At 36.6% G+C, this 21,623-nt stretch overlaps 1 protein-coding gene across 3 annotated transcripts in view; it reads left to right on the top strand.

Moving 5' to 3' along the window:
- VCL (vinculin) overlaps window positions 1-21,623 on the top strand; it is a 60,138-nt gene that overhangs the window by 11,638 nt on the left and 26,877 nt on the right. For all 3 annotated transcript variants that reach the window (XM_050336266.1, XM_050336275.1, XM_050336280.1), the window contains exons 2-6: window positions 9,841-9,911; window positions 15,530-15,680; window positions 17,540-17,648; window positions 19,273-19,395; window positions 19,650-19,810. In XM_050336266.1, coding sequence (XP_050192223.1) covers window positions 9,841-9,911; window positions 15,530-15,680; window positions 17,540-17,648; window positions 19,273-19,395; window positions 19,650-19,810 — 615 coding nt within the window. The remainder of the gene's footprint in view (window positions 1-9,840; window positions 9,912-15,529; window positions 15,681-17,539; window positions 17,649-19,272; window positions 19,396-19,649; window positions 19,811-21,623) is intronic.

Below are 21,623 nucleotides of genomic sequence, written 5' to 3' on the forward strand. Positions count from 1 at the left end.
ACAGGTTTTACTGTTGGCTTGTTAACTGGCCTAAAACCTTGTATTTCTATTTAATATAGAATAATGATTGTTCAGAAGAGTGATTTTCTTCTGTTCTGTTGCTATTAAACTTGGAGCAACTTCCTCATATAGGACAAAATGTTGGGAACGAGTGTAGCTTCCTGTTACAGGAGTTGCTTTTAGTTTGATTTGCAGAAATGCTGATGTTTTTCTTCTCAACCACATTATTACACAGGTATTGTAACTTCATCTGTACTTCACAAAAATTTAAAGGCTTTTTTGTTACTGTCTATTAAACTTGAAAGAGGATTTTAACTGTTAGAAATGGGTAATCCTTTGATAAATGTGGAGTTGATTTGTCAACATTCTTGTAATGTGACACAGCAGTGTTTTATATGTGAACTGGATAATAGCATGTGCTTGTACAGTGCCTGGCACAATGGAGCTCTGAAATGCTAAGAAATTGTAGTGGAAAAAAAAGCTCTTGTTTTAAAGAAGTTGAACTTTCTGATGTCTCTATGATTAAGTGTCAAATTTAAAGATTAGTTTTTAAGACAAGTTTGTGGAGGTTTTGCGTCTCTGCAGCTTCTGAACTAACAGTGACTGGGATTATTCCTGTTGTATTTGAGAGGTGAACCCAGGCTTTGACCAGCTCTGCCAATCACAAGAACTTAACGAAAGAAGTAGTTTTGGCCTAGATATTTTGTATGGCACTGGACTGTAACATTCAAGTTGCATGTTTGTGTTACCTAACTTTCTGTCATGGCTTCAACTGAGAATTGAGTGTAGCTCTAACATGACGATACTACTGATGAAGTCTGTCCATCGCATCAAGCTGCCTACAGTAATAGAGCCAAACAAATCCGTTGGTATAAAGAAAATTGCCACAGATGTCAGTATTGTGAACTAAGCCTTTCAGTAGAGACTGCAAGGGTAGATATAATGCTTTCATAAAGCTTTAATTGGGTGAACATAGAGAAATATAGTGTAATGCATAATAATGTTAGTCCGAAATACTCTTTTAGGAGTAGGGCAGCTTCAGCACTGATTGGGTGAAAATAGGTTTTAATGGCTCAGTGTTGACTGTTAAAGTGTCTAAGAGTATAAATTCTACCTTAGATACCTGGAATATAATAATTGTTCTGAGTAAGGAATTAGGTCTGCAGAACGAATTAAAAATCCTCAAAACAATCAGTGACAAATAGGAATTGGATTATATCACTCTTACTGATTGTCACCCTTAGTAGAATGTTTTGACTACACTGGTAACATTTACTGTTATGGCATAGTTTATTAGCTTTTACTACAACAACAAAAACAAACTCTTACTATCTTCAAAAAAATTTTTTTCAGTGTGAGTCAAAAAATCAGTAGCAAATGCTATTGAAAGTAGTTGTTTTTAAAGCTTTATTACACGTGATAGTGGTTTGTTATGTGACCATATAGTAAGCTTCAGATTTATTAAAAACTAATTTGAACAGCTGAATAAATCTTCATCTAACTTGGAATTAATGCTGGATCAGACACTACTTAATTTGATTTTTAATATCCTCTATCAGTTATTTCTGCTGAGTGGTTGTTTTATAGTTTGCAAATTCGTTGTGGTGACTCTGCACAAGAGTAGGTCATTTTCTACGTGCTGAATTCCTTGCAGAGCTGGTATAAGTGGTCATGAGCACTGAAATCAAAATCAAACTGGAAAATAATCACATGATATCAAGTTTCTGACACACTTATGTTTTTAATGGTACTGTGAATGAACACTGTCCCTTGGAAAACAGCCTACCATTTCTAGTTACAGTCTCTTTAATGTAACTAGATATTGTTGTGGCTAATTGAAAGATCACATTTGACATGTGAGCAATGATTTACACCATGAACTTACTGTACACTAGAATTAACTGTTAGTCAAGTAAAGTAAGACTCTTACAAAAGACAGATTGTCCAGTATGCCACAGAAGGTGGATAATTGCCATAAAACACCATGTAGTTCACACCTTGCCGTGAAGCTGCATTTGCTGTGGCAGGGTTTATGCCAAAAGATTAAGGTGGAGAGTTTCTTTTGCTTCACTTATTTATTAGTGAGTACGTGAAGATATTTTTAATATAATAAACAGTGAAAAATATTACTTTATTAATGAAGCGATTTTAGGTAAGTAATTCTTTTTCTTTCTCATGCTTATATATTTTGTCTTCCTGCAGGAAACTGTTGCTGCCATGAGCTTAGAAAAACAATCTGTTCTCTGGAACCACTGATGCTCTAGGAGAGAGAGTGATAAGGGAAGTGATGCTGCCCTTTCTCAAAAAGAGAGAAAAATCAGTGTTCAGTCTGGTATTCAGAAGTCAGTACAAGTTTGTATATAACAACTAGAAGATACTAAAATTCAGTGCCTGCTACGGCACCGGTATGAAAACTGTACCCCCGTACGTTTTCAGTTGGGGTATATTAAAATACCTCATTTAGGTAACAATACCTGCCAATTTAGCAGAGTTTTCAAAAATTAAAATGGATTATTAAAAGTAGTAAAAGATTTTTTATTTAACTAAATAGCAAAAGGAAATGAAGACATTTATATTGGGCATCTGCCTTATACCTAATTTAGTCAGTTACTTCTTGAGTAACTGTCAGAGAAAGAAAGAAATTGCCCTACTGTTCTGCATTTGAAAGTTATTCAAAAAGTAACAGAGAACACATATTATTTTGTCTTTGTTTTTTTCAGCTTTTTAAATATTTTCTGTGCCAACACATGTCTAAGTGGAATACTAATGTAATATTATTGTTACGGAGACCACAGCACAGCTTAGTTTGTCATTCTGATGATGAAAAAAATGTCCTGGAGACAAAGTCAGTTACTACCTATATGCAACTGTAGCTTGGGTTGGTTTAAAGCCTCTGCAGTACAATATTTATCTATATTAGAAACACAGATTCTCACAGGCATCTCTGCTGTATTTGGAACCAAGTCTTTCTTCTGCTTGATATGATCTATGCACTTCCTATGGGGAGATGTTTTACTATTACTCTGTTATTAACAGGGTCAAAAAGCCATAAGATTAAGAAAACTTTCTAAATGCTTCTACTTGACTTAACACTGGGAAGGCTGGGAGGACAGGATGCATCTCCATTACTGGGGCAGGAGGGGATCCTTAAAACCCAAATCCTCTCCAACATGCAGATATCAGCAGATTGTCAAAGATGGTGTAAATCTACCAGCAGAATCATGGTGTTTGGTTTCTTGTTTTTCAGACAGGCATCTGAATAATGAGAAAATTTAGCTCTGAAATCACGTGTTATTTTTCAGTACAGTATTAAATCTAAATCTTGCTGCATACGTATACACATTAGGAGGTGCTCTGAAAATAGTGGTTCACAGATCTGGGTATATGGAGATGAACAGTAAGAGCTTGTGGAGTCTGCATGCTGTTTGGTATGTGGTGTTTTCTTTTGACTTTCTTGTAAGGTAAAGGTAGCTAGTTGCAACTGTCAGCCTCATTTGTAGACTAGGGTTGCTGCATCTTTTTTTTCTGGTGAGTTTTGTATATGCCCAAAGGTAAGAGATGACTTAAGTTATTTGACTGAAGTGGAATGATAATGTCCTACAGTAGTTTTAATTGAAGTGCTGGTTTGGAAGACAAAACTCTTCTCTTGATAAAAACTAATTTCCAAATTACAGTAATACTGTAAAAGTCTCACGTAATCAGTATGTGTTTGTTTCTCTCCTGTTAAGCTAATCCTGTAATTAGCCAAACCATCCAGACCTCAGCTCTGTACTGATAACAGATTTAGTAGGTAATAGCAGCATGAATAAGTGTTTTGGTACCCAAATGATGTCACTTTGTTTTCCATATGGTTCTTGTTTCATAGTTCTGTATTTTACTTGGATAGCAAGATTTTCTTAACCTCAAGCCAATTAAATTTTTCTTAATCACCAATGTAAAGAGGTAGGTCAGTTTGCTGCTATTGGGGACCAGATGGCTGGAGTGTTCTAATTTACTTGCCAGATGACGTTGAAATTGTACCTTGCTATGCCTGGAATGCAGTCTCCAGGGCAATCCTGAGAAAACCAGGGGTCTGTGTACAGCTTCTGTGCTAACTGAAAGGCCAAGTGGAGAGGCTCTGATTCATCAGTCTCTTCAGTTTCACGCCTGGCTTCGAGGAAAAGTCGTGACTGATATCACTGGTGGAATATCTGCATTGTTCATTTGGTGTAAACTAAAAGCAGGAAGTGATTTTAGCTGCATGTTTCCTTGGACTTATTTTTCAGTCTCTAATTGCATTGGCCTATTCCCCTATAGAGAAGCAGAAAAACCTGAAGCTTCTTAAACCAGTGTTGAACTTGCTAATTGCAAGTGATATATCAATCACACTTATAATTCAAAGCAAGATGAGTAGAATGATGAAGAAACTGGAAATTTGCTTTAAATGCTTCTGAGAGCCTTTGAATGAACAACAAAAGTTTGTGTTTAAAAAAAAAAGCTATAGCTTAAGACTCACTTTTTTTCAGTCTTATTGAATGAGAAAGATTAAATGGTGGGGAGTGACCTGTAAACCTATTCTCTTTGATTTTTCTAAAAACATCTAAAATAACAATTTTTTTTCTGTTCACAGTTTGCAGAAATTATGTCTTACTGCAAGCTGTTTACATATGATATTATTTGAGTGACTTAGAGAATTTAGAAGAGACTAAGAAGTTTCATGATGTACCCCAAAGCTGTTTGACTTGCATCTGACAAAGTTTGATGCTGGGCTGCTATACCAGGATGTATGCAAGTCTGTTATGTCGTCTTTGCCACATGGATTATGGTAGCTAAGGTTAAGGCCTTGATAAAAACAGCTCCAACAACTGTATTTCTAAAAAAGCTGAGAGAAATAGATCGAAATGCCAACAACTGGATCTACTTCACAGTGTAAATAAAACCAGAATGTGGGTTGCAATCAAAATACTGTGATTGACATGAACAAAGGTAAACAGCTAAGTCCTGTTTGGTTTTGTTTGGGATTTTTGTTTTTTTTGTTTGGGGGTGGTTTTTTGGGGATTTTTTTTTTTTTTTTTTTGCTGCCAGGGCTCCTTCCCAACAGCTTTCCATGTAACTGGGCTCCAATGACCAGTTTCACAAAAGGAAAACTGAACAATTGTGAAATAGTTACTGAACCCTTGCCACTTCTGAACCAGCTGAACTAAAGTGCCTCTGGAATCACTGTGGGATAAAGGCCCAGATTTCTAGGCCTTCAAGGGACAAGCCTTGTGTGGAGGGTTGAACTCTGAAAGTCGTAGGATTCACAGCTGGATACTATTAATTTCAGTCATCATTTTCCTTACATTGTAGTGTGCAAGTATGTAACCTGAATTCAGAGTGCTTTCATGAAGATTTCATTCTGTCTGCCCATGCTGTATTTTTTAGTCTGGACTGAAATGTATATTGTCTCTGCCAGCAAGGAGTAAGCATAAATTTGGTGTAACTTTGGCTTGCTTCTAGCTCTACTTGATGCTTTGTACATAGTCATGAGATCTAGGCCAGTTTTACTTTGTTAAAATGCAGGATGTAGGGAAAGCACTGCCAACTCCTTTTTGAGATGGGTTCTACGAATGGCTATGCAGTGTAGATGCTGTTGTTGCTGTAGAGTTACAGCAAGTATGGAAGTTTATTTTTTCAGGACAGACATTTAAAGGAATTGGGATAGAAGTTGCAGGCAACTTCATGGAACTGCACTGGTGTATAACACATTTTTGATGTGAGATTTAATGTTCCTATTGCTGTCATGATCCTTCCTGAAAGCTTGCAAAACATGGAAGAATGCCTAAGCCATCAACTGGATTTTTTTGTGAGATGTCTTATGGTAAAATTGCTTTTACAGCATGCAGACTAGATCACTTTGTGTGGCACTTGGATTTCTCAAACAAAACTCATACCAGAGCTTATTTCTTAGGGGAAATGGGGGGCTCTGCTAGTGTAATAGCCAGGGCTCTTATGTGTTCACTTGATCATGATGAGGGGGGAATATTTTTAGGCTCCTTGTAAAAGGACAGATGTTTTAAATTAGCTTCTGGAACGCTGCAAGAACTAATTCTTCTAAGGTCATCTTCCCTTTTAACAGGGGAAATCATATAAGCTGCAAGGAAAATTTCATTTCCAGCATTTGGCAAATTTTCAAACTGGTATTGTCAATATAGACATTCAGAAGAATCTTTGTTTAAAAAAATATAATGGCCCTCAAACAATAAATTTTGGACTCTCATCTGAAATATTTGTTTTATTTGATATGATACATGCAGTTTGTACTTGGAAACTTGTAGAAGTAAAAAGATCTAGATATTACTGGGTGCTTGTGGTGTTTTTGTTTAAACAAGCTCTTATAGAGTTATAGAAGCTGAAGCTATTTCCCCTTCTCACTGAACAGCTGTTTGCTATATGCAGCAGTCAAAAAAAAAGTGGGAAAGGGAACTTGTGGAGTGCTCTTGTCTTGTCTTTCCTGCAGTAGAAGCAAACATGACAAAGCTGTAAAACTGGCTATAAAATAAAAACTCAGCCTGATAAAAAGGTTTTCCTCTTTCTTGTCCATGGAGAAAATACTCCCCATCAGGAAGCTTAAAGCATACTGATCTACTCATCAGTGGTAAATAGGAGTGCATGAGACCTACAAGCAGTGTTAAAAGCCAACAGCGGCAGGAAATCTCATTCTCTTCCTGCTGTTTATAGCTACATTGCTATGAGGCTGTTTAGTGGCCATATATGCCCTCTGACATGTGTGTGTCCCATTTCCTTTAAATTTCTTGCCTTGCCTGTCTCTTGTTCCCTGTTTCTTGAGCAGGGAGCAAGCAGAAAAACAGCTCAAGTCTTTTTTCAACTGATTTGTTTTGTAGTCTCCCCAAGAGTATAGAAATTAATATGAATGGGTAGAAGTTGTAACTATGACACTGTCTCAGTAAGGTTTGCTTGAGAGCTTCCCTTGCTCTGTAAGGCACAGTGTTGGAGTTATCCCTTTACTGTGTTAGCCAGGGCAGTTTCTTTGGAACCCTGAGTCATTACCACTTCAGCATTATGTAAAAGCAGAAACTTCTATATCATTGAAGGGACTGTTGCTTACCAGTTAGTTAAGGAAAGATTATTTTGGGAGGTAATAATATCTGAAACCCAAGTAGGAATCCTGTTGTTTTTTTCCACATGTGTACTGCTGGATAGAAATAAAATGCATGATTCTCATATGGTAGTTTTGTGTTAGTGTGAAGCCTGACAAGCCTTCCATCTGAAATAAGGAAAGTGTAGATACTGCATCTTCATCTGCTTGGTACTGCAGTGTGGAGAAGGTAGAGCTGAGTGGTTCCCTACCTTGTGTTACACTGTACTGTGTCCAAAAATTGCTTAGGCCATGTAAAATCTGAAGAGACATGATCTGACAAAAACTAACACAACAACAAAAAAAACCCCTAACCACAAAGCTAGAAAGGAAAACCCACTAAACTCTTCTGAGGTTATAAATTTCTAGTAATGACTGTGGCTTCATGGTTTGAGACTTTACCTGTTAAATGTCATGTGGAGTACATTTTGTTCTGTATGTGCCACCTCTATATCTCAGCCACAAATGCAAAGAACAACTTCTGGAAAGGTGAAGTAAGAGCTATGTAAATAGGAAATACTTTAGGCTTTATATCTTAACAGATTCAGGGAGCATGCTGAATTGGTGCATAAAATAAGGTTGAAAGTCCTTTTACTAGAAAGGTAGTAGACTTTTTTTAATGGAGGCATCATGGGAACTGCTGGAAATCTTGTCCTATCTCTGTGCTATACAGTGCTTAGAATATGGACGGGTTTGGAAGAGAAATGTTGTTGGAGTTTAGGGCAATTTTTTGAGGTTAAAACTCACCAAAAAAAACCCCCTAACAAAATGGGAGTGGACTGATATCCTATACGTTACATTCATTTGAAGACCAAAGATCCTAGCTAGTAATAGCAAAGAATGTCTAAATACATGTATGTATAAATATCAAAAGTAGGTGTATCTATTTATACTTAGCTGATAATGCTTCTTTGAATAGTAAACCTAGATCTACCTTTTGATAGAAGAGACTTATGCTTTCCAGACTGAATGACAAGCTGCTTTTTGTATGGTCTAATAAAACTAGGAGTAATTTTAAATACATCAAGCATCAAGTATAACTTGTGCAGAAGTTTTTTCTCGGTTGCTCCTGACTGATCAATGTAAAATAACAATAAAGATCGCTAGAATGGCCTTCAATGTGAAATGTCCCACCACATTGTAAACTTTATTTTTTTACATTCTTTAAAAATTTCACGTCTTCAAATGTATTTTTTCAATGTACTGAACTATATGCAGATTGGTACAGCTGCAAGAAAAATCTTGAAGGTGTGGTTCTTGGAAATAAAATATTGTTCTTCATTTTTACCTGGTGACAGTCCTTTGTGTGAACAGTGTGTAATCCAAAGTTAACATGAATTACTCTGCTTTTTGTGTTACCTTTATCATGCATATGTGCATACATGCGTACAAACTTGTGAGAAATACAAATGATGTTTTTCATGAGTGCAATGGAAATAATTAAAGCAGGCATGCTCCCTGGTGGGTCATGTAACCCTGTCTCAGGAAGTGGGGCTTGAGATCCATTTGGAATCCTGCTTCTGAGGCATTGCTGTGAGGTTTGGGAGTCAAAGCAGCACTGCAGTGCTATGCACGAGGAGGGAGCAGGGTTGTCGGTGAGCCTACAATGAACACATGAAACAGAAACCTACCATAAAATTTGAGGCCTTTAACTTATTTTTTGCTCTTCATTTACTTCTAAGTAACTATGTGACTAATAGTGAGTGTAGTACTAATATGTATTAAAATAAGAAAAGTAGGCTAGGCTGAATCTGTAAAGCAAATAGAATACTAGGACTAATATACTTTTGTATAGTTCCTCTGAAAAGAACCAGACCAAGGAGCCAGGGTTTTTGGCAAGCAGCAAAAATTTGCAAGGAAATGGTGCTTCTGGAAGGCTGTACAGAATTAGAATTGGCAAGTGCTGTGCATACTGACACACTACATCTTCTGTCAAAAACCGGCAAATCCTTAAACACCAGCTGATCAGGGATTTTCAGGGCTATCTTGTCAGCTTGAGCAGGTCTGGCAGCTCTTAACACAAAATAGTGTCTGGGTTAAAGACCTTCTGCTTTGTGATGCCTTTGTGAATAGCTTATTCAGCTGGAAAATACAGCGAACAAAGGAGCTGGAAATATTTTGTCAAGTTGGTGATCTCACAGTTCAGAGAGTCAGCTACCAATTATAAAGACTTCTATTGTGTAACACAAGAGCTAGTGTATAGAAAACTCTAGATCTTACTCTATCTCTTTCTTTATTAACTTCTGCATAATTATTTTTGCCTGAAGGATGGTGTGAATGTGGATGTGGGGTGTATTCTCAGTAATTAACTACATTTTTCTAATAGACTAAATTGAGTAGCAAAATGAGGGTAATTTTTTTTAACTTTGAACTTGATTTCTGATTTGTGGGGACTAGGAGGGAGGGAAGCCTTCAGAGTTCAGTGATTAAGTTATTGCAACTAAGTGCAGGAAAAAAATACTGTTTTTATGGAGAGTGGGAAGAGGGAAAAGTGTGTTTGTCTGTCTCTGTTTAATTTAGTAGAGATGTTAGCAGGAAACCATTTATGATTTCTAAAGCATTAGGCTAACCAGATGGTCTCAAAAGCAGACACAGCAACAGAACCTAGTGAAGAGAATTATCATTAGTGCAAAGCATTTTTTTTGTTGTTATTTTGCTCTTGGCTTTCCTCTGGCCTTTACATTGAAATTTTGATTCTGAAGTATGACTTCTCTCTCCTGCAGGTTGGAAAGGAGACTGTGCAGACAACAGAAGACCAGATCTTGAAAAGGGATATGCCACCAGCGTTTATCAAGTAAATTCATTTTATTGTAAATCTTGTATTGTAGGTAGAGGAAACCTGTTCCAGTGGTAGGTTACTATTACTCATTTCTGCTGTACAGATTAGAAAATATTCTTATGTTTGAAAAGTTCTTAGGTGTCCTGAGGCTGACCTTTGTCAGGAATGACCTTTTGGACACCAAACGGGCAGATAGTCAAAACAGGAAAGCATTGAGGCAATTAAAGGAAATAATAACATGGAGAAGAGAGACGATGTCTAAAGAGAAAATTTATGGTAGGCGGTAAAAAAGGATTTAATTTGTTGCATTGTGGGTTGACAAAATGAATAATTAATCCTTAGGTCTGGGTAGTATTAGCATATGAGTTGAAGAATGAAATAGCTGAATTATTAGTGCAGTAGTCTGTCACTTGATACCACCAGTGTGTCAATCAATGAAATGCTACTGCCTGAGAAACTTCCTAGGGAAATCTGGGGAACAGGAGGTCTGTAGGTCTGACATACTTTTGGAGCAAAAGGCTAGAGATTCTGTATTAGAGAACTAATAGATCCTAGATATATGTGGTGTGCTTTCAGTGAATTCACAGTGTTTCTGTGGAGGGAAACTCTGCCTTATAAATCTGTTGGTATTAGAAATATCACAAACGGGAGAGGGTAATCCAGGTAATACAGTATACACTGATTTCTCAACTTTTTGGCAGTCTATAGGCTTTTAAGAAAATGAATTAGCCACGGAGTAACATGAAAAATTCTTGTATGGAAAAGACAAAATGGAATGTGGAAGGAAAAATTACCTTTTTAACCCAGGCAATGGCAGGAGGAAATCAGTACAGCTGCAGAGCTCTCTCTTGGGATTGTGCTTTTTCACCACATCAATAAAAGCTCTGGAGACCAGACTGAGCTGTGAGTCAAAAGTATTGCCAGTGACATGAAGTGTTATACGGGGTAGTGAGATTAATGGATGACTGAGAAATTACAGCCTGATCTTATTAATTTAAGTGACTTGATATTAAGTGTGGATTAAATTACTCTGAAAGATCTAAAATGATGTGCACACGGGAGAGCGGCAGTTCTAGGGTCAGATAGGATGATTGACTGAAGTGACCCTTACAAATTGGCAGCAAGGTTCTTGGAGCTGTGATACATTGGAGAGAGCATCTATTATATGCTCATAGTGGTCAAAAAGTAAATAAAATATTAGGTTTACAATCAAAGAACGAGAGACCAAAATGTCACTCTGTTTTACGCCTGCACCTTGAATACTGCATGTACTAATACTGCATGGGAACAAGGAGAACAGTCTTAGGCTATAGTAGTGCTGGAAAAAGCTCATAGAAGGGCTTGGAGAACACAGGCATGGAATTATTTCTGTATAAGACAAAGCTAAGTAGGCTAGAACTTTTCAACCTGGGAAAAGTGACAGAGGAGATTGAGGCCCTGACAAAGGTCTAAGGAAATACAAGTTGCATGGAGAAGATGGAAACTTGTACTTTTCCTGCGCAAGAACTTTATGAGGGAATTGCTTTCAATTAGTCATTTATAAACCAACAGTAGGGAGAGATTCTTTGTACAGCTAATTGTGAACGGTTAAAATTCTTTTATGGGTTTGGAAGTTAATAGCTAAGTACTTAGAGGAATCCATTGTGGTTTATCAAATAGACAAACTGCAGGAAGTCCCAAGAACTGAAAATAGTTGGAGGATGGGAGAGTGCCCAGAGGAAGTACGATAAATGCTTATCCTGTTCCTAACCTTCCTTAGGCATTTACTCGCAGCTACTTTTGGAGACAGGCTACTGAGCTAAATGGGCCTTTGATACAATCCACTGTAGTATTTATCACGCTGTGTTCCTAGTGTATGATCTTGTTTGGCTGTAGAGGGGCTTGAATTTTTTTTTGAGGAGAGTGTTTACTTGCTTCTTGATGAATTACAAACATGTAATTTTGATCATGCTCATTTTCTAGATGTGTAGAGTTTTTAGTTAATTTCCAGCTTCTTTTTCACCTAGACAAGTAAGGGATTAAGGAAAAGAGATTTTCTTAATTTCAGTGTTTGATCAACACTTAGCAGATTGTGAAGACTTCAATAATTAAATTACTGTAGAAATGTGATACAAGCACTGCTGAATAGTACTACTTTATGCTAGGTGCAAGAACTCTTTCTTAAACAATTCATGGCTGTTTGAACTGTGATATAATGAAAAATGGGAACCAAAGCTATGTGTCATAGTAATGAAACATACTTCACCTAATACTTACTATCCTAGATGCAGTAACATGGAGTAGGAATGAATGAATTTATATTAAAATGAACTAGTACATGTTAACAGTTTCTTGTTAACCCTGTGGAGTGTATTATCACTGATAGCTTGGTTGTGGAGAGAAGTGATAGGAACAGGTGAGCTGCTAAGGGAGTCTTACCTTTTCCAGCATTAAAGGATAGAACTGGGATGGAGGAAGTGAAACAGAGGAGGGTGTTCTTTTGTTTTTGTTTTCCTAAGAAGGAGGTTTGTTTTTTTTTTTTCTAAAGCATTATTTCAGGAATTGGCATTCCTCTTCAAAGGAGTGCTCCAGCAGAATTTGTACACAATGTACATGTGCTAGCACTGCATTCCCTGTCCGTATTTCCTCCGTTCAAAAGGATCACCAGTCTTGAGGATGAAGGAGATCTCTTTATTCTTTTGAAAGATTTGAGACTGGCCTTGAGGATTCATACTGAATATCTATGATGTTAATCTGTAAAGCTTTTCAGTAGGAGTGTGATGGTGCAGCAAAATAACTCGCTGGCTGCTGAGAAGCTATTATGCATCCATTTGCTTGCTACTGACATAAACCACATGGAAACTGTTGACTTAGAGTTAAAAAATGCTGTCTTCTTTATCTTAATTGTCTTAATTACCAGGGAGTATGAATAATGATTATAATTTACATCAGATGTTTTGCAATGTGGTCATATTACTTGTTAAACTTCTCTTGTAAAGAAGTAAAGAACTACAATCTCTAGGCAAAGAATAGAGTAACACCTATTTGTTTACACTGAGATAAAAAATTTGTGTTTCACTTGCATGCACAAACTCATTTAACAAATGAAGCAGCAATGCTATTCTGTACTAACATTATTTTGGTAGGCAATTTGGAGCAGCATTGTTGCTAACTGTATTAAATTAATATCAATGTCAAGTATTTGCTTTATATTTCTAGAACTGCAAGTAATCTGAATTGCAGTGAGTAAACTGGAAAATGACCTTGGGGAAAAGCAGAGGTCAATCCTAAAATCTAAAAACTAAAATGTTAGTTCAGCATAAACTACATTTATTTTCTCACATTTCATAAGGAATACACTTAACAGGGATGAAGCAGATTGACTAGCAAAGGTAGTGTGGTTAGAAATATCATGACCAGTGTCTTCCCCACAAAGAATTTGGCTGGTGTTACCATAACTATTGTAATCATGTCTCAAAAATAAATACACTTTTTGTATCAAGCTTTTGGGTTTTTTTAACGTTGCAGTACAATACAGAGATTAGAAATTTCACCATAGCAATGAACTACTATTCCAAACTTCTGAATGAGTTTGATTCTTGTGATAGAACAAGCAGTTCATTGCAGTGAATATTTTTAGTAGTTTTTGGTTGTTTGTGTCGTTGCTTTGGTTAGTTGGGGTTTTTTTTAATGAGATTAATTGAATACCTTTTTTTCCCAAATTCTAGTCCTTTGCTTCCTTGTATGCGTGCTTTGCAAGGGGAGAAGTGTGTCTAATTTTTTTGAACACCACTCCGCTTTTTTTGTACATAGTTTGCAATCCTGGAGGATTTAAAGTGCTTTGGGAAGTTTACCCAAAATAGGCATTATATTAGTAAAATGAAAGAGGTTTAACCTTTAAGAGGTTCAACCCTAAAAGCTGTAAAAGAAAACTTCAAGTCTTTAGAAATTGTTATTAATTATGGTGATTTCTGGTATAATACACATTTATCTTAATTCTTTTTTTTGCAAACAAAAAAGCCAGCCTGGAGATAATTGTTAGTATTAAAAAGATGACCATGAAATTAAACTGTAGGAAATTAAGTATTTCTGAGCCTATAGCTCTGAGCTGGCTGAATAGGTGGTTTGTTTAATCCCTTTCTTGGCAGAGTTGAAGAGAATAAATGTGAGAAGCAAGCGCAGAAATCTAATTTAGTGAAGTCAGTTGACTTTGATAAAGAACCAAGTGCATTGCATAGTAATGAGCAGACCATTCCCACTTTCTGCCTTGAAGTGCTTCTGCATTTTCTTACTCAGTTACGAGTTCCTGCTATCTGATACACCGAGCAGATGTCTCACAAAAAGAGCAGGTTATGGTAATGCAGCTGGGCCAATTTGATCTACTCGAGGGAGCCATTAGCTGAAAACTTTACTTTCTGGAAAAAAGTGTGTTTTCCTGTAATAAGTGTCTTGTTTCTACCAGTTAAATTTAACATTAAGTTTCAATATTTGTGTTAGCAAAGAACATAGAGGTAAAAAATGGGAAAACTGTAACTTTCCAAAAGTACTTATGATAAAAGAGTGCATCCAAGTGGTCAGTAGAAAATGGGCTACGTGACACATGGGAAAAAAATAGTGGTAAGAGGTAGCATTGCTGTAATAAAAGGGTTTAATATTTGTTGGAACCTCATGTAACTTGAATGAGCACATGGCACTCACGTGCATGGCCCCAATGTATTACAGTACACCCAAAGGAAATTGGAGAGAATGGAGAAAAGTCACAGCCAGTGTAGTCAATAACTACAGTCAGGGTAGCAAAGCTAACATGAAAGTGAAGTCTGAATTTCATATTTCCTTAAGGTGTCACGGAGTACTTACAAGAGAACAAACCCAAAACCTTTTTAGTCTTCCAGTTTTTGATATTTTAAAATTGTTTTGTTAAATGGCTTGATGGAACCAAATTTCAGAGCTCATTTTCTTATTGTAGTACCTTCTGTGTTACTGTAGTTACGTACATAGTATATTACCAAATCTCCTTTTTGCTTTGAAGTCTGGAATTGCAAGCTGCATCTGAAGATTGTACCTTACCACTAAATTTTGTGGTTATTTAAAGTTTTATTTCTGTTGTGAATGTTAACATTCTAAAGAGCTGGACTACAGCTTCAATGCGCAGGGAACAGTGTCTTGGTTTTCTTAATACTATGTTATTTTTTCTTAATGTGTGGTTATCATTTAATATTTATTAACAGCAATTGCTACTTGAATGACAATGCATATACAAGGCTGATAAAAGTTAGCAATTACTTCAAATGTAAAGTCCTAAAAAAATAAGTGTTTTGTTCCCTGCCCTTGTCCTGAAGAAGGTAAGGTGTTTTGCTGAGTTAGGAACTCTCTTAATGCCACTGTAGTGAGTGCTGTACAAGGGGTGCTTCAAACATTCTCTACATGGGAAAGATTGCATGACTTCTAAAAAAACCTGCATGGTCTGGTTGCTGGTTACTTTCTTGTTAAAGTAAATGCAATAAATACTCTTGCTTTTTAAACTTTAGAGGTGTAGAATAATCAGTTTTCTTGCAGTGCCTCAAGTAGTAAAGTTAAAAATAAATCCAACATTTTCTCAAGTCTCTCCTATAGACAGAAACTAATCAGCAGGTTTTGTCTGATGACTTCCACAGGGTGGAGAATGCCTGCACTAAACTTGTTCAGGCAGCCCAGATGCTGCAAGCAGATCCATATTCAGTACCAGCTCGTGACTATCTAATTGATGGATCAAGAGGCATCCTTTCTGGAACATCAGACTTGCTGCTGACATTCGATGAAGCAGAGGTAGGAATCCCAACATGACCGACATAGGTATCTGCACAACAGTATTATTAATTAAAATATCCCCTTATATGAGTTAGCTAACTTAACTATTGAGTGGATTAATGTGGTGTCGATAATTTTAGCTTGATTGGAAGCATTTTTTTTTGGAAGGAGCTTAGACTTGCTGCTCTGTTTTGTTCAGAGCATCTTTACATGACATAATGTTCAAGGGTTGCCTGTGATAATTGCTCAAAAAGGCCTGATCCCATCAACTGTCTTCTTTTCTGTATTCCCTTCCCCATACCTATTACTGATTCTTATGTTTTCTGTATCCCTTCACTAAAAAGCCCTAGGCCACTTCTCTAACCTATTTGTCTGACTCAGTAGCTGTGGCAATTTAGTTGGCCTCGGAGAGCAGAAGGTAATACAAATTTGGACTGTCTGGCTGGGCAGGCAGAAGGTGTATTCTGATAAATCTTACAGTTACTATGTTTTGTCTGCTGCACAAGTCAAGGAGGGGCTCAGAATTGCAGTTTGTCCATTGTCATATGGACAAAAAAAGCCATAGTTGCAAGGAAGCTTAAAAAGGAGTCTTATGTTTGAAAATGCTTTTTTGTTATAAATCTTAGTTTTGGTGATCTTTCTGGCTATGTGGAGTCTTGCTCATTTCTAATTAAGAAATAGTATGCTACAATGAAGAAATGAAGCTAATGCTGTTAGAAATGCTGATGTTAATCCTAATTTTGCATCAATCTGTTAATCTATGGAATTGTGTTACTCTTCCCGCTGTTCTGAGTAGTCTAACATGCCATATTTAATCAGCTCCTGCTACTGTTAGCATGCTTCTCTGACGTGAGGACAATGCTGTGGGATTTCTCTGTGGCAGTTGTGATTCTCATTATTTTAAGTGTTTCTTTAATAGAAGTTTTACAGGACAGAATTTCAAGGAAGTTAATATCTTTTAATCTCCCTGTTTTTAATCTCCAGTGTTTAGGAAATGAGTTGAGCTCCCTGAAGTCAATGCTTCATTGCACTAGTCTGACAACTGCATGTTAACCAAAGAAAAAGACATTAGTCTGGAATGATTGACTTGTCACAAATACAGAAGTTGGCATGTCTCTGTCCTACTACCTTTCAATATGAACTCATGTTGGGACAAACTGAAATGAGTTTCAGAGGAAACTTTGATCTATTCTAAGGACTGAACACTGCATGTGGTTGATACGAATCAAATGTTAATTAACTCATTCTTCAGTCAGAACTGTATGTGGTATTGTCAGAAGTAATGTGATTCAGGAGGTTAGAAGATTAACTGACAGAGAACTCTGTTTTGGAATCAAGTAGGAACTGAAAAAGTTAGGCTGAGGTGGAGGTCCAGAGGTAAAGTATAGTCTCATAGATTTTTCTGGAAAGCTTATGCTTTTGGATCTATTTTTCCTGCTGGAATGCTGGATAATGTCTTATCCATATGTAAAACTGTGTGGTGAATACTTCCTCTGAAAGCTTGAAGTCTGCTTTCTATGTAGTTTTGCTCTGTGATTTAAGTTATTTTATTCATGAAATTGCAATGAAAAACTTCAAGCATGCCAGCATAACTAAACACAGTTCTTTATAACCTCTTCTCTCAATGCTATCCTTCATTTATTGTACAAAGTGAAAACACTGGAAGCAGGATTTTGTATTTCTGACTAGTGGAAAGCTTGTCATTACAGCACTCAAGTAATGATATTTTGGGTAACATTCACTATCTCAGACCTTTGTGATTCCACATTAATCACGTTAGCAAATGCTATACCTATTCTGTCTAATAACAGGCTTGCATTTCTAATTCCAGTGTAACTTAGTTTCACCTAACAAATAATGGAATGTTCCTCTTTTAGGTCCGTAAAATCATCCGTGTCTGCAAAGGAATACTGGAATATCTGACTGTGGCAGAAGTGGTAGAGACAATGGAGGATTTGGTGACATACACGAAGAATCTGGGGCCAGGTTTGATTTGCTGCAGCCTTTCCCAAATATACTAAATGTGGTCCTTTCCACTACTTTGTTTTCCCCGCAGTACCTTCTTCACCCAAATTTTGAGCGTTTGGGCAATCGTAAAGCAGTTGCTTTGATAGTGTCTATTGGAAAGAGTTTTAAACTAGAGGGTGAATGATGACTATTTACTGATTCACGTTCTCCTTTAAGTATGCAGAAGAATAAAGATGTTGATAAATTATATGTGGTACATGGATGATACGTACCATATTTTTTCTACACTATGAGGAAGTAAGCGTGCATCAGAAAGGGTAAAACAAAAAAAGAAAGGAAGAAGCTTTGTAACTAAGCACTCACAGATACAAAATCCATTAAACTGATAAAATGTCTGTACTAGCTGAGATAGTTAGGCCTAGTAGGAATTTCTTGGAGTAGTATAAAATACATTCATATATTACCATCTTAATGAGGTTGCAGAAATAGCTGTCTTGCAGGATAATACAAACGCCCAGCTGTTACAGAAATTCTTTGTTTTTTTTATTTGATGCTCCTTCACTACTTGTTACTTCAGTGTGTTAACTCACACTTTCAGTGGTGTAAGTGATTAGTAAGTAGCTTCTGGGATGCTACAGAAGCTGTTTTTGCCTCAGCTAGATGCTGCTCAACACTTGCAGCCCTTGCCCACAAAACTTATGCCTGTATTCATTGTTCCCTCTAGATATATTAAAGGGCATCTGAACTTAACTATTAATTTGAGTACTATATAAATAACAGGAGTATGTTCAGGTACAGTTAAAATCAAAAAAGGGCTTATAGATTTTATGTTGGAAGTAGGGAGAACATGATTACCTATTTAGGCTTTTGTCATTTGAAAGGAAAAGTGGTTCTGCACAGCTCACCTCTCTGTGCTGTCAGTGTGAGGATTCTACTCCTTTTCAGTGATGTCATGAAAGCAATGTTATATTAAGATGCTAACCAACAGAAAGGTAGTTGAGCCAAAGAATGTGCAGCTTCCTTCCAGTTTTGTCCCCTGTAGGAGAGTAGGACAACAACAGCACAAATTAAAATAATCTTAAATTTTTATGAAGATCGGTCTGAAGTTTCCATGTGTTCTGTGTAGTAAACCTCAAAAGTCTTAGATATTGAAAATAGATCTGCTCTAAAATAAACTGAATTATTTTCATACTTCTAGGGCACTGAAATATTTCTAGCAGATCTGAAGTATAAATAAATACAGTTCTTGACCTCTAGTAGAACCTCAAGGCAAACAAACAAAACCCTGATGTTTCCTTTCTCTGTCACTTAATGCATGGATCACGTCTTAAAGGAATAGGAGAAAAAAAACACCACATAAATTAGCTTCCAGAGTTCATGAAGTGACTTTGTGTCCTAAAACAGTAATTTCAAATATTTTCCAGTTTTATTGGTGGGATTTTAAATCAAGAATTCAGAGGAATCCATTCTACTTTACATAGTGGCTAGGTTTTGAATCAGTGACTTCTCTGAAGTTTCTGGAATGTGCTTTAAGTAACAGCTGCTAATATGAAAATTATTTTAAACTTCAATATAGTTTTCATGTGCCTTGTTCATATTTTGAAAACTCGACTGTTGCAATGTTCAATTGCTTAATCTTTAGGAATGACAAAGATGGCCAAAATGATTGACGAGAGACAACAGGAATTAACTCATCAGGAACATAGAGTTATGCTGGTCAACTCCATGAATACCGTGAAGGAGCTATTGCCAGTACTTATTTCAGGTATTTTTTACTTTGTTTTCTAATACCAATCTGAGTTTTGAACTGGAGTTCCAATGTCTTATATTTATTAAAAATAACCTTGACATTGCTTCTGCAATCATTGCAAATAACTGAGCTTCTTGTATCAAAACTACAATCTCTTTGAGATAAAATGGTCCGTGCAAAAGAAAATGTACTATACAAAGACTGTGGGTCACCTTGACCGTTGATTGGATCTTGCATGTACCTTTTTCTAATCTATGGTATTTTCACAGCTATGAAGATTTTTGTAACTACAAAAAATTCTAAAAACCAGGGAATAGAAGAGGCCTTGAAAAATCGCAATTTCACAGTAGAGAAAATGAGTGCTGAGATAAATGAAATAATCCGTGTATTGCAGCTCACTTCCTGGGATGAAGATGCCTGGGCAAGCAAGGTACATTTCATACCTACGCATGTATATATGTCTAATTTTTATCTGTTTTACCCTTTATGAACTTATGCTTTTGAGATTGTTGAAATATGTTATTTGTGCATCAGTTCTGTAACACCGTGTAATCACATCATATAACCTCTTCAAGGTCAAAGAATATCTTCAGAGATGAATATATTCCTGTGTCTTTCAAACTTAGCTTGCTCTCAGTAAGCAAAGTAGTGTGGCATTTGAAAGTGGCTCAATAGTTTACAGCAGAAGACAGATTTGTTCAGCTTAGTTTTGGCATCATTAGGAAATCTAGAATATAGTGTATTCCTCTCAGACAAGGATTTTTTCCTACATGTAGCATCTTTGTAGCTAGGTATTCATAAGTGAGATTGAGTTTTTTCTTCTAGATGCTACTAGAAAATATAGGCAGCTGTCATATTTTTGTGTGAAAGTCCTGGAGTTGAAAAATTTTAGTCAGTTTGAGGAGATTACTCCTTGAACCCCTTCCTCTTTTCCCCCTGCCCTAGTTTTATTCTGGACAGGAGAGTAAATTTGGAGTGTTTGCCTTGTCTCAAAGAAATATGTTAGACTGAACAGCCTTTTTGGATAAGTATGATGTGTGTGAAGCTGGAATGACAGGATTAGTTCTTTACAAATCAGGGTTAAGCTGTGTAAATGACTACAGCCACTTACCTGGAGTTCAGAGCTGCTCTTCAGTGATACTGAAGATACTGAAATGTCTAGAAGACTGTAAAGCAGGTCTGACAGACAAAATGGTAGAAGTGTTATGGGCTTACAAGTAAATGTAGCTGTGTAACTGAAATTCCTGCCAATTTTTTTTGAGCACTTGAAAATAAATTGCTGAAGGGATTTTTTAAGGGTTAGTGCTATGAGCAAAGAGTAAGTGTAAATATCATTAAAGAATATATTGAGGCCTGAAGCCAGACTGGTTAGCAAATGAAATCTTGCAGGAAATCTAACATTGATGTAACCTTGACATAAAATCACTTTGGCCTATGTTGTTTGGCACTTGACCTTTAGTTTGCCTCTTGAGTTATTTTGTCACTATCACTTCCTTATTATGACTACTGTATGCATCTTTATTTTTGTTGTCCTGTTTCTTACCCTTTTCTCACCTTTAGAAGGTAAGCTTTCTCCCACACCCTCCACCTTTACCTTGTACTAAACCCAAAGGAAGCATGTATGTGGGATTTTGTGCTGTGTGCTGTGCAACTTCTTGTGTGCCAGCTGTGACACCGTACTTATGTGTGTACACACAAAGTTTTAAAAGGATCTTAATAGCTCTGTCTAGCTGTCTGTGGAATTGGCTGTCACTAAGAGAATGGTAATTGCAAGCTGAACTGCATTAACACTGTCTTTTTGAGTCTGATTAGAGTTAGGTCAAGATTTTACAGCACATTCTTACTGAATGCTTTTGTGTTAATTTATGTTACTCATCTTTGTAGTGGCAAATAAAGGATCCAGTCATGCAGGAACGAGCTTTCTGCATGGCCAGAAAGCTTTATTAAACCAGGAATTTTGTCTATTCCAGAGTGTTTTACCAGCAACCTTCTTTCAGTTCGGATGGTTCATGTTTTTTAGGTCTAGGCCTAAAGCTTCAGTTTTGTATGTGCACTTTTTAAATTCAGTTTTATTTTTTGATATGGGCTTTGCTATATTTTATGAAATGCAAATACAGTTTTATTTTACACAACAAATTTGGAAATTTTTGTGGTAAAGAAAAATACCTGTTGCAAACAGTTGGCGATTTATTCTGAGGAAATTCTTATTCTTCTTGCTAGTGAGAAAGATCAAGAAAGGATTT

Source organism: Myiozetetes cayanensis, unplaced genomic scaffold (genome assembly GCF_022539395.1).
Source record: "Myiozetetes cayanensis isolate MyiCay16 unplaced genomic scaffold, myiCay2020 scf10, whole genome shotgun sequence".
Classification (NCBI taxonomy): Eukaryota; Metazoa; Chordata; class Aves; order Passeriformes; family Tyrannidae; genus Myiozetetes; species Myiozetetes cayanensis.